Source organism: Chaetodon trifascialis, chromosome 11, assembly GCF_039877785.1.
Source record: "Chaetodon trifascialis isolate fChaTrf1 chromosome 11, fChaTrf1.hap1, whole genome shotgun sequence".
Lineage (NCBI taxonomy): Eukaryota > Metazoa > Chordata > Actinopteri > Chaetodontiformes > Chaetodontidae > Chaetodon > Chaetodon trifascialis.
The window spans coordinates 17,920,251-17,934,028 of record NC_092066.1 but is presented as its reverse complement, the minus strand read 5'-3'; the positions used below and the strand labels follow the sequence as shown (position 1 = coordinate 17,934,028).

Sequence of the window (13,778 nt, the reverse complement as noted above, 5' to 3'; positions counted from 1 at the left end):
CAGCGTACACTGCTGCATGATGTTTGGTGTGGACCAAAGTGGAGGAAAAATGATGAGAAATGTAGCAACTGCTGTGCACAACACTGATCTGTGTACTGTGTTTACATGTGTGATAAGCAGCACCAAGATGGTGTTGCACAATGTGACTGATCTGACTGCAGTACATGAAGCCGTGTGTGTGTGTGTGTGTGTGTGTGTGTGTGTGTGTGTGTGTGTGTGTGTGTGTGTGTGTGTGTGTGTGTGTGTGTGTGTGTGTGTGTGTGTGTGTGTTGGCTTCCGAGCAGTGACAGTGATTCAGCCTGATGTTTACTGTTTCTTAACTTCATAGTCCTTTTCAGGAAATGCCCTGGACAATTATTAACTGGTCCAGATGTGAGCTGGGCTCTTCACTCTGCTTTGTCGTGTTGATCTAATTCTTGACAAAATGTGGCTGACATGTCTCAGATTTGTTCTCCTGCTTTGGTTTCCAGGAGTGCTGCACGGTAAGAACGCTGACCAGCGTCACTTTTGAGACATTGTAATTTGTTAAATGTGTGTTTAATGTGTACTTTGTTTATCGTTGTATTTCAGCACAAAGTGCAGCTCTGCCTTGTCCTGCTCCCACACTGAATGGTGGTTATTTTGTCCCCGAACATGAAACTTATGCTCATGAAACCAAGCTCACTTATGCCTGTGAAAATGGACATAAACCAGTCGTGGAGGGTTGGTGGGCAACAAGCACATGTCAGAATGGCAAATGGTCTCATGAACCACAATGTATAGGTAAGTGTTTCATACATATCTCTACAGGATTGTCTGAAGTTGCTTTGAATCCTTTAGGGTGTCAGCTGCTATTGAATGATGTCAATGTAAAGACAATAATCACATCAAATTAGTCTAGAAATTGAATAAAAATGGCATTTAACAATTGTGCGTGATGGTGCTGCTCATTTTAGATGCTACATTTTAAAAGAATTCTACAGGGCTGTAAAAAATTCCTGAAATCAGATGCTCACACAGAAAGGAAGACTTAGATTGTCTACAAATTAATTCAAGCACATTCACTACACAGGCAAAAATGCAAATCACACCTGTAACAAATGCTTGCCCTTCTGTACATTATTACTGTCTATAACGCTTCATAATGACATTTACAGATATTATACTAGCTTTGAACGGGACCCCACAAGTGGTAACAGGAGGAATCCATGGGGTCACCAGGGGAAATTAGAAAAAAATGAATAAATAAAACAGAATTCTGTTACACACAATGTTTCTTTTTTTTCTTAGCTTTGCTTTTTTTTTATTGCGAATGTGTATAGTGTAATGTCTTTAGGCGTCTAAAATTATTCACATGAACCTGAGAAGATCACTCTTAAACTGAACCATTCACAACTTGAAACCTGTGATGAACAGTCAGTGGATCTTAATGTTGTAAAGTGTCGTTATTAAACATTCATAAAAGCTGTTCTGTGAAGTCTGAAAATGTTGTCCTGTTCTTTCCCCCCTCAGATGAAAAGGCCTGTCTTCCACCAGCTGTCCCCAATGCAAAATACATTGAGAAGAAAAAGGGATGGTATGAGGAGGGAAACATAATACGCATAACATGTAACCAAGGATATCAATACAAAGCCTCAGATGCCACGGCTGAATGCAGAAATGGAACGTGGTCCCCTACGCCAGTCTGTGAGAGTAAGTCTGCCAGATGCAAACAAACAAATGATAACAGTGAGCAGAAAAACACCACTGTCTTAATCTTAAACCCATTGCACCAAATACAACAATCAAGAAGTTATCCATCCAGACACCTTTTCCTGTTCCTGGCCATGATTCATTGTCTTATTTACAGAAAGTACTGATGCATGTGGTGAGCCCCCTGAAATCCCCCATGCAGTCATCATTCATGAGGAATACCAGGAGCTGTTTGATCTATCTGCACACGTGCAGTATGAATGCGAAGATGGATATACTGCAGACGGAGGAGACCGTGGAAAAGTCATCGTTTGCTCATCTGGAACCTGGTCTGAAGGCCCGACATGCAGTAAGTGGACAGTCTGCTATGATATACAGTGATAAAAACACTGGCACTGAAGCTACTAATCAATATTTTCGTATCAATCACGTCACTTGAAGAAACACAATCCAGCAATTATGTTTCCCTACAAAACTTATTCAGAAAACGGTTTCTTGACGGTAGGTTGTAACGCTGATGACTTTGGTTACTCTTAAAGCTGCTGTAATCAATAACTCTATATCAACTATGGATCAAGTGACCTGCAAAGATTTAATGCAACTTCCCGTTCAGTTCAATGATGGGAAAAATGTTCAGATGCAAATAAAAACAACTTCCCAGTACGATACTGACCGATGTGTCCACTGTTCCTTACAGGATCTGCCAGCAGCTCCAGACAGACAAGTGAGAGAGGGACTGAACATCAAATCATTGCAAGTAAATAAATAGATGAATTTTTCCTTTTACATCATGTATATCAGGTAACTTCTCTTTTACTGGGTTACTTGGGAAAAAAATTATCTATTTCACTGGCTGTCATCATTAACCTGATTGTGGGGTTTGAGGTTAGATCGGGTCCATCAGTGAGGCAGCTGGGAAAAGGCTGAGGAAATCAAAATGTGCGGTGAAATTTTGCATGAAATCTTTGTTTCCAGAGACCTTTTTACTTTTCTATTTCAGTCAGCAACTGTGGAAAACCTCCCAGAATTTCTAACGGTGATGTTGTGGATACTGGTGACATGTATTTGAAGTACCAATGCAATGTTTTTTACAAACGGATGGGTCCAGACAAGGTGGTGTGTTACAGCGACGGCATGTGGTCACAAATCCCCACCTGCAAAGGTAAAAACAAGCCAATTGTAAAAGTCCATCAAAGACGGTTGGCTGGAAAAGTTAACACAGTCTCTGTTGTTTCCTTTGTGCAGCCGCTTTCTGTCCTGTGAACACTGACACACATTCTCACTTAAAACCTGTTGGGGTTAAATATATAAAAGACGGTGAGAAAGTGAAGCTGGAATGTGTTGAACAGGACCACTGGTGGGTGGAGCATTACTCTATGTGCCAGTGCACAGATGGAATAATATGGATTTCCAAATGTAAGTATCACTTTGAGCTCACTTATTAATATGTCACTGAAAGAAATACAGCAGATTTTTCAACACTGTTTTTCCATCTGTCAGCTAAGCTGTACTGTGTGTGCTAATGAGCTACTGGTCAGTTTTGCAGATAGTGGGCTGTCAGTTTAAACACTGGTGTGAGATATAAGAGATATATGAGATATAGGGTGTTAATTAACAACATTTAGGGATGCTGATAGGGGAACTGTGTCACCTTAGGATGGAGCCAGGCCAGCTGTTGCTGAGCTAAGACACTCAACTGTCAACAGCAGTGATTTTGGTGTATTATGCTTGTAGTGGCCAATGCAGCCTGGAGCCTTTAGCTCCATGAGGAGGTCTGGTTTGCTCACTTCTTTCTAATTTCTTTTGTCATCTTTAAACTTGTAGTCATCAGGTCCAACTGACACTGATCCAAGTGACATTCATCAGATTTCCCACAGCTCTCCCTTGTAGCTTTGTTCAACTTTTATTGTCCACATATGCGGTATTACTCCCCAAGACCTGTCAACAGACTTGAAGTGTGAAGAAGTGGAGCTCTCCTTTAAGGTGTTGGCCATTGAAGGTTTTTTTTTTTGTTTGTTTGCGCCAAAGAAAAGAAGCAAGTGTTGAAGCACCCAGCTATGCAACACATGCAGTACATGTACCCACAAGCTGATTCAACATACTGTAAACTTCTGCACCATGCACAGTGGTTTTAAAGGCACTGTAATATTCCTCTACAGTTAGTTCAATGAACAAAACAAGAACACTCACTGAAAACAGTGAAAAGCCTGCAGACATGAAGTAAATCAGACATATCTCACCTCCCTGTGAGAATCAATGAGCTGCTCCACATATTCACTGCTCTGCCTGCATGCGATTGTTTTCAGGTTGTAATTGGTGGGAGCATAAAACGGTAAGATACTCTTCAATCTACCTTTTTAGAGAAACACACATATTGATGTTCTCTTTCATCTCACACGAGGCACTACTGCAGTTTGTTCAATTATTATTTACATTGTGTTCATATTTCACTTTATTTTTCTTACATTTCACTCTGTTTTTGTTTGTAAAAACTTGTCTTGCGACTAGAAAACTTGCTAAGGCTGTATCACCAAGGGGACGATACTGCTGCCTTTGGATCTGCTCGCCACTGAGCAGCCTGGAACCTTCTGAGAAGCGACTAAGTTACAATTACGCTGTCACACCACAAACTATTTCTGGCTTGTCATGTTGTCCGATGAATGCCTGCATAACATAGGAGCAAAGTGTTTGTCTGTATGTTCAGAGCTGCAAAAAAGAACAACAGATAAATGTGCTGTATTTGGTACACTGGCCTGAATAAAGTCTTCAAGTGGAATTCCAGCTCTAATCTTTTTGCAAGTGTCTGCAGAGGGTTTGTGTTTTTGGAATTCGTCCCTGGAATATAACACACATGCTTATCCTATTCAGGGCCACAGGTGATGGGGTAGATCCCGGACAGGCCAGCAGTCTGTCAGAGGGCCAATCACTCACAAATATCAATGATTTCAAATCCGATTTTACTGATCATTTCAGAATGTGACAATGTTTGAAATGTGACTGTCACCACCATCAATCCATCAGCAAAACCATCACAGGAAGCAACAGGCAGCTACTTTACCACGTGACGTCTTTACCATTCCACTTGACAGGTTTTGTTCTTCTCACTCCTTCATTACCAAAAACAATCAACAAAATATTATTTACATTGTACAAATACACGGACTAATACTTAGTCTTTGAGATCATACGTATGCTGCATGAATAATAAAATGCTCGAGGTTCAGTGTGGAGGATTTACGTGACTGAACACCCCTCACTGCAGAGTGGCTGTGAGAAACACTGTCCTCTCTAGAGCCAGTGTTCAGTGTGGTTTGTCCATTCTGGGCTATTGTAGAAACATGGTGGTGCAACATTACCCGTGTAGATATGAAGAGCTCGATCTGAAGTAACGAAAACACAGTGATTCTTATTTTCAGGTGTACATAGATGAAAACATGAACATCAATATTATTTTCCATTTCTGCCAATAGATCCCTCTGAATCCTCCACACTGGACCTTTAACTCTTCATCACACACTTACAAACCCAAAATATTTGAGTGACATGCTGTACAGCCAGTACACAAATTCAAATGAATGTTAAGGCCACAGTTGAACTTGAGTCAGCATTACAAGGCTGCCATTAGTGATTCTTTTTATTAACAATTATCCTCTTGATATTTACTTATTCACTGAACTAATTAATTGTAATTAATCTCTTGAATATTGACTTACAGACAAAATGACGCTATTTTCACCGGATACATCAATGATTCATCAATGCCTTGACATTGTCATCAATTAATTAAATAAGAAATTTTCTTATCAACTGATAAAAAAAAAATACCGTCAACTTTAAAATACAACTTATTCTGTGGCAGCAAAAAACTCCCACAATCAGTAAAAAAACAACTCATGTTGACATGCACAGCAGCAATCGGTTATGAAAAAAGAAGTCATGTTAAAAAGAACCAAAGCAACCCTGATTCCAAAAACACTGGGACACTGTGCGAAACATAAATAAAAGAGTGTGGCAATTTTCTAATCCTTTTTGACATAAACTCAGTTTGACCTCATCAGCTTCATTGATTTTTGCAAATATTTGCTTATTCTGAATTTGATGCAACACGTTTCAAACAAGTTGGGACAGGAGCAACTGAAGAACATTCCACAGGTAAACAGGTTCATTGGTAACAGGTGATAGTATCATGATTGGGTATGAAAGGGGCATCCTGGAAAGGCTCAGTCATTCACAAGCAAGGATGGAGAGAGGGTCACCACTTTGTGAACACGTGATTGGATAAAGGATGTTACTGCACGGGCATTAAGTTTTACACACTTCTTTGGAACCGGGGTTGGAACACATACTGTATAAAATCATCGAACATCTGCTTGTTAAAATTTCATTTCATACACAGAACATAGAGCAGCCCTGGTTTCTGTAACATGACAAACACTGCCCTCTGTGTGGTGGATACTGAACACTGGAGCTTCTGTTCTTCTCATTTAATGATGCTGAAGTTTGTTGGACTGTGCCTTAAAGGCCCAGTTTTAGGCTGAGGAGCATCAGTGCGTGTGATCAGAGTTAGAGATGTTCTGCACAGAGGAAGCTGAATCCAGTCCCAGCAGCGTGCCCAGGTAGGACTGCTCTCTGGGATCCAGCATCTGATCGGGCCTCACAGGGTGGACAATGTTGGCGGGCTGAGGGTTGAGGGTGTACTTCTCTAAGAAAGCTAGGTCTGTAGCGGCCTGATAGCCAGAGTTCTGCTGCTGTCCTTGAGCCTGCATGCTCACAACGCTGTGAGGTTGGGAGGTCAGAGATGAGGCCCTGTGAACGTTCAGGTCGCCCTGTGCTCCTCCCGCCATCTGGACAGGAACTAAAGTGACGGGCACGCAGACATGTGTAGGAGGAGGGGTGCTCTGGAGGGCTGACTTAGGTTCAGCACGGTACACTTTAGAAGGTTCCTCAAAAGGAATGGAGACTATTTTATCCTCACTGAGGTTGCTGAGCGGCTGCTCAGTAAACCGGGTGCTGTGCACGTGGTCAACGTGGTACTTGAGCTTGTCTTTTCTTTTAAAGGTGGCACTGCAGTGGGGGCAGTTAAAAGGACGAGCATCTGAGTGAATCACCATGTGCTTTGTCAAGGTCTTCTTGATCCGAAATGTCTGGTTGCATTCAGGACATCTGTGGGGTTTCTCACCTGTCACACAAACCCAAGAGAACATCAGTGACAGTATCAAAAACCTATGATTAGACAGCCTTTTCTACTGGGGGAGGGGCACAATTAGAGGTCAAGAAGTGGAATATGGAACGAGGAGATGCAGGTCATGCAGAGCTTTATGAGAAATCAACAGAGAGCTGCAGTCTGGACTAACTGTAAACGTTCAGAGCAGCTTGACTGAGACACGTGTCGAAGATTATCCACTAGAAATGAAACGTAAATCTAATACTGTCATCACTGTAAGCTGCATATGCGCTAAGATAGAATAGAAAACGACAAGCCCAGCAACAGTAACCAGGGTGGGGCGGGCTTACCTCTAAAGCATCTAACTGCCACTTCTCTGTTCCCATACATGTTTCACAGAAACATTTGATTCCTTACCTGAATGGGTCCTGAAGTGCATTTCCAGACTGGACTTCCCTTTAAATTCTTTCTTGCAAACTTCACACTGATGCACAGCAGTTTTATACCTGTGAACAAGTTCCTCATTAACAGAAACCAAGAACATCTGACACACTTTGAAGGCACTGCTAAAAGAATTATTCCCACTTTTGCATCTTGACCAAAAAAGAGATTAAGCATGACTGTGATTTGTAAGATAACATACTTCTGCCACACTTTCTCTCCCAAATGGATGCTTTTGTAGTGGACCGTCAGATGATCATGGCGCCTGAAGCACTTGCCGCATTCTTCACACTGGTGTGCTTTCTCACCTGTGATATAAATGGGCTACATTAAAGTACTGACTGGAGACACGGTGGAAGGCTAACAGTATTTGCCACAGTGAAATCTCCATGAATGAGACAATGCACACTCTGCCAAAGAAAAGAAACAGTACCAGAGTGTATTTTCTGATGTTTGGTGAGGTGATCATGGCGTATGAAGGTTTTCCCGCATTCATCACACTCATAGCGCTTGTCGTCATGGTGGACTCTGAGGTGTAGCCTGTCCAAGGAACAGTTTGCTCATTATTGCGGGCAACTCCAGTAAAGACACAGCCAATAAAGCTGAGAGCTTGAAAGTTTCACCATGACCAACACCAGACACAAATCTCACCTGTAGGAGCTGCCGTGACGGAAACTTTGGCCACAGATACTGCAGAGGTGAGGCTTCTCCCCACTGTGGATCCTCAAGTGCTCTCTCAAGGTTGTCCTATACGATAAGGCAGCATGGGGTTAGCATGAGTTTCTGCATGCAATATTGCAATGTGAGGAAAGTTCAGGGACAAAGAGATGTACCTTTCCCTTACGGATTTCCCACACACAAAGCACGTCCACTTTCTTTTGCCTCCATGCGTACACTCAATGTGCCTCTTTCTGTTGCCTGTGTCATTAAACTGTCGGCCACAAATTTCACAGGGAAAAGGACCTGAGAGAGAGAGAGAGAGAGAGAGAGAGAGAGAGAGAGAGAGGATACAATCTTTCATCCAATGCACTGATTACTCCTGAAAAACGGCTCCTGACTTCTGTAATTCATGAACAAATATCAGATTTACAGTCGTGAAATCAATTTAAAGTTTTAATGACAGCTTTGCCATTCAATATAGGTTGGACATTTTATCTTTTAAATTCTAATAGTTAATTGTCAAATGGAGAGGTCAAAGGTTTGTCCTGAACCCAAAGAGCTTGATAACTCATCTTTTGTTTGGCTATCTTGTTCGTCTTTCCAGAAAATCTGCCTTCTTGTGCATGAAAATAAAAACTATAAACCAGTTTCACTAATTGATTAATGTGTGCTGTGTGAATTAGAGACACGTGCCTTCAAGGGTTAATGATAATTTCGGTTTGGTTGGACAGTTCCTTTGATGGACCCTCCTGCATTTCTCACTTGTCTTCCTCCTCCCCAGCCCTGACTCACTGCAGCACGGCAGCTATAATTTTCACTGTATATTTCTCACCTAAGTGGTACTTTTCTTGGTGCTTCAGCCTGGCAAACCTGGACTTGAAGTATTCGTCACAGAAGGAGCATTTAAAAGGCCGGTCCTGGGTGTGCAGGATCATGTGCTCCTGCAGATGAGGTCTGCGAGTGAAGGTCTTCAGACAAATCTGGTTGAGAAAGTCCAAAGGTTGCAGACTGTTAAAATCTAAACTGCCTTAAAACACAGTGCACATTTATTTACACTAAAAAGCATTTATTCCTCATCTTCTCTGTATGTGAGTACACATGGTCTGTACTTCAGTTTGCATTACCATGCAAAAAATGATCAACATAATGACTGAAAGTTATTCTTACAGCACATTTCCAGCCTTCACTCTTTCTCTTCCTCTTGGTAAGAAACTCTTGAATGTGGTCTGGATGAAATCTGGCAAGACAGTGAAGATACATGAAGTCATCATATAATTTGACTGCAGCAACCACAGCTGTTGCCGTCATGAAAATGAAGAATTAGCTCGAGAAAATCAACTTAAGAATCACAATACAGTCAAAACACAAAGCATATTTCTAAGTTTTACCAGCCTAGAAAGTGTACAGCCTCAGACCAGAGGTAAACTTAATGACAGAACACTGGGGAGACTGGATGCTGTGACGCTGCTGTGTCTCACCTCCTCACATGCTTGGCCAGGGTTTTCTTGCTGGCATGGAGTTTGCTACAGAAGGGGCATTTGTGCTCCTTCTTCTGGAAGGGAGCGTCGCTGGCGTGCTTCTTCTTGTGTACGGTCAAGTTAGATTTGGTGGAGTAGCGCTGAAGACAGATGTCACACTGGAATGGTTTCTCTCCTGTGTGCACTCTGGTATGACTCTCATACTTCCCTGTGAAACACAGGAAAGGCGCATCAGTTAATATATTGTAGCAGGAACACATTTTGGACATTTGTATGATTACTGTCAATAACAAGGCGCCAGTATGACTACTGAATTCTGAATTTTACATTGGGTGTCCACCAGGTTGATAAATTGTCATTTATCAAGAAAAAATGTTCAACATTTGCTTATTCTAGCTTCTAAGATGTGAGAATTGGCTGCTTTTCCATTGTAAATGAAATATATTTGGATTGTTGGCTGGATAAAGAAAGCAAATTAAAGACATTATCTTGGGCTGTGGTAGTTTGATGAGATGTTTCACTATTTTTTGACATTTTATAGATCAAACCATGAATCAGTTTGATCAACAAAATAATCAACAAATTAATAATAAAAAGTGTATGTTAGTTGCAGCGAGCATGTGCAATAGAGTCTTCAATGATAACACTCATGATAACACTAAAAATGTAGACCTTACTCCAACAGTTCCCACCTGCACGGTCAAAGGTCTTGTCACATTTGGGGCATTTGAGAGTCTTCTTGCTGGAGGTCTGTATGATGACTGGAGCCAGACCCTCAGGGTACACTGGACTCTGGGTGGAGCTTCCGGCTGCTGACACATGCACCTCCGTCTCTTGAACAGCCTGGTGCTCCACCCCTTCTACCTCTGAACCCTGAAGACCTGCACTCTTGTCTGCTGCGCAAACCTCAACAACTTTCCTCTGTGCAGCCACGTCCTCGCTCACGTCACCCTCTTCCTCCTCCTCCTCCTCATCCCCTACATCTCCCTCCTGTGCTGGTTTACATGTCTCGTTCATGTCCAGTCTGGGGGCTTGGTTTTCTACCTTTCCTGCTTCTTCATCGTGCTCTTTTGGAGATACAGTCTTTTGTTTCTCCTCAGGAGTGTTGACAGTATATTCCTCATTGTCTCTCTGATACTTGGTGGGTGTCCTCCTCCTGCGACCTGATCTCCGCGTGGTAGCAGTCATCTGACCAACTGTCTTCTCCATCTCAGCTGTTTCTTGCTGTACATCCGTGTGACTCTCAGCCAAGTGGATCTGCAGGGAGTTTTCAGTGCCAAACTGTTGGCTGCACATGGTGCACTGAACATCGGATGGGCTCTGGATGTCTGTGTCCCCTGCTGGTGAGTCACTGGAGGTCATTTCCACTTCAGGAGACCCCCTTATCTCACCCTGTGCTTGGATCGCACATACTGGGTTGTTGTCCCCTTCTTCATACAGTAGCTTTAGTATATCCATCATGTCCAAGAATCGGGCCGCTTCAGTTAGAGCCGGGAGGTCCATCTCTGCAACAGCACACTCAGAGGTATACAAAAATCCAAGGAGGTGTTGGAAAACAGAGTCCTCCACATGGTCCAGAGTCACATGCATTGTAGTAGGGTTCTTGGACAGCTCAGCGTGGAAGTAGCTGCTCCCGTGGGCCAACACCACCTTGTGAGCACTGTAGACCTTCCCACCCACAGACACCGACACATCACAGAACCTCTGTCGAGTCCGGTCCTCATTCAAGAACTTGAGGAGGTTGTGACTGTGCTGTGACATAGCCAGGTGCCGGATTTGTGAGGTTGACTCTGGAGCAGTTTCAGGGTTTGGTGGGGCATTGGAGCCCAGGGCAGTGCCTGGCTCTATGGGACATTCACTGCTGGCACTGACCTGCCTGCTGCGTTTGGGACGCAGAGGATTACAAGGCTTTCTCTTCATTTGTGTATCTGTTGGGCTACCATGAAATCTCCTGAAAACCAGAGGAATAGAAACAGTAAGGACATTGATCACATCAGTGCCAACTCTCCCAAGTAACGGGTTCTGAGTAAGATTTGATAGGACTGTGATATTCAAGAGGCTTAGCATGTAAATGTACCTGATTTAACAACACAACAATGGTATTAACAGCATGTAGCTGACCTGAAGGGAACATTGTGGTAAAAAGTTATCAGAAATGTGCAAACAGTGCATGAAAAGATGCACAATAACGTCTCATTGCTCACGTTTGAGGTGTATTTATCCTATTTTTGAACGCAATACGGGTCTGACGGAAATGTGAAGTTAAGCTAGCACCATACTGCTATCCTGAATTATTCACGATCCAAACGGTTGCATTTGCTCATTCGCTCTCCACCTCAAGGACCCCTAACGTTGAGTTATCAGTCTGACAGGCGGCCCCCCTCCGAGGAGAGTGTTGACAAACGACCCTTGCTGCTACCCCGGACATTAACGCTTATATCGGGACGTTTTTTAAAAATTAATCTTACCTTACATGTACGGGCCGCGTTTACAAAGCTCTGTACACTGCTGCTGATGTCAGTAATGTGGAAAATAAATGGAGGAAAAATAATTTCCTGAATCTCTGAAACGCCCCACCCTCCCGTCCTACCAGAAATGTCGGACACCGTAACAACCCGTTCGCCCATTGGCTGTTTCGCCTTTTGTCCTCCGCAGCTTTTGTTTAGAGGTGCGAACACACGTTCACATGAACGGAACAGTGAGAGAAATACAGATATTAATACATTTGTTAGTTAATTTTATATGTAACGTACGAAGAGTCAACCACGAATTAAATGGGGAAGACGGGGAGTCTGACATTAGGTTCACGCGAGAGTTCACGCTCTGACGGTATCATGGGTAATGTAGTCTGAAAGATAATAGCATACTTTGATTAACTGCTGCCAGCTACTTTACGGTCTTACTCTTTAACAGAATTGAAAAGCAGCTAAATACATTCACAAGTATTGCACTCTACAATTCTAAGGTACTTGTACATTATTTGAGTGTATTGAATGTATGTTATTAGCCAAGTATGTGTAAGCATACAGGAAATTTGACACAGGTTTGCTCTCATTTACTATTACTTTATATACATGAAATGGGTGGTTGTGTACAGTACATGCATGTATACTTTGTATATACAGCATATACTGCATGCTGGATTTATAGATGAATGATACATGTTACGACCTGTACCTGTCTGTGGGCCATTTGGTACTGGGCCGTACAGAGAGACTGAACAAAAAATATTTTATTGATCAACAGAGTCTGAAAAAAGTTATTTTATTAAATTATTTATAAAGTTATTTTGAAAATCAGGTGCTCCCGCACTTGGTTCTGGTTCATATTTGAGCCGCAGAGTTTTGAAAAAGCTTAAGTCTATCAGTGGTGGGTTTTTTTTTGGAGGTCAGTAGCAGGGGCCACCCGGGATCCAACCCGACACACGCTCACTCATGATGATAATTTTCACTGATAATTTTTAATGATTATCTTAAGTGCAGCAACATTTTAACGCATCACTTAGGATAATTCAGCAGTATAATATACAATAATTAAATACTGACAGGGACCATTTTGGCCTCTTTTACTTTTAAACACATACAGAGTTGTTACAGAGAATTTTTAAATCGTGGCGTTGCTACTTTTACTGAAGTGAAACATCTGCTAACACTACTCGTCTTTACTTAACACAGTGTTAATTATATGACTCTATCGATTTAAATATGTGTGCAAATAGACTGGTTATATTTCCATACACATACATATTTCCAAAACAAACAGATGAATTGATACATAGATAACGTACTTTAGGTGCCATTGTAAAACCTGAGTTGGAGCGGAGCAACAATAAAAAGTTACGCTAAACAGTAAGACCATTAGTATTACTAATGAGCAGACTGAATGCTCTTAAGGCTCTTCAGAGAAATGACTTGTGGTGACGTCAGTGACGTTTTAATGAGAGAGATACTTCCCAGATTAGAGCCACTGGTCTGAGTTTACTCCTCTCAAAGACTGGGCCTCGGTCCATACGAGTGCTGCAGCCAAATAGTACTCAACTGAGCACATGGTCTGTACATGTGTGCATGCGTGTGCACACGTGCATTTCATGTTTATGTCCATGTTTCGGGATGTGTGTATGAGTTGAATTGGGGGAACATTTCCCTCGACACCATCTGTTCCAAAACTCTCACATCCCATTGTTTTCATCACATGGACCTCAGCTGTCCCTTATATAAAAGTACATCAGAGTTCTGTCTAGAGAAAATGTTTGCAGTTGCTCACATTAGCTTCCTGGATGAACCCCTCCCTTCTCCAACACATTTAATGTGTAAGACATTGTAAGTGCATTAGCTTAATCCCTCCTATCTGGCTTGCAGGGCGCC

At 42.3% G+C, this 13,778-nt stretch overlaps 2 protein-coding genes across 2 annotated transcripts; one reads left to right on the top strand and one right to left on the bottom strand.

Moving 5' to 3' along the window:
- Positions 1 to 390: 390 nt before the first annotated feature.
- Positions 391 to 4,559, top strand: LOC139338825 (complement factor H-related protein 1-like). The gene is made up of 6 exons (XM_070974099.1): positions 391 to 482; positions 571 to 762; positions 1,492 to 1,671; positions 1,829 to 2,020; positions 2,369 to 2,395; positions 4,540 to 4,559. Exons 1-6 carry the CDS (start codon positions 425 to 427, stop codon positions 4,557 to 4,559), a joined length of 669 nt encoding a protein of 222 aa, XP_070830200.1. The 5' UTR covers positions 391 to 424.
- A 50-nt stretch (positions 4,560 to 4,609) lies between these two features.
- zbtb41 (zinc finger and BTB domain containing 41) lies at positions 4,610 to 12,001 on the bottom strand. The gene is made up of 11 exons (XM_070975092.1): positions 11,883 to 12,001; positions 10,107 to 11,365; positions 9,415 to 9,622; positions 9,104 to 9,173; positions 8,769 to 8,916; positions 8,110 to 8,239; positions 7,928 to 8,023; positions 7,710 to 7,816; positions 7,479 to 7,584; positions 7,253 to 7,341; positions 4,610 to 6,850 (listed from the first exon to the last, which is right to left on the bottom strand). The coding sequence occupies exons 2-11, from the start codon at positions 11,332 to 11,334 to the stop codon at positions 6,216 to 6,218; spliced, it is 2,817 nt and encodes a 938-aa protein (XP_070831193.1). The 5' UTR covers positions 11,335 to 11,365; positions 11,883 to 12,001; the 3' UTR covers positions 4,610 to 6,215.
- Positions 12,002 to 13,778: the final 1,777 nt, after the last annotated feature.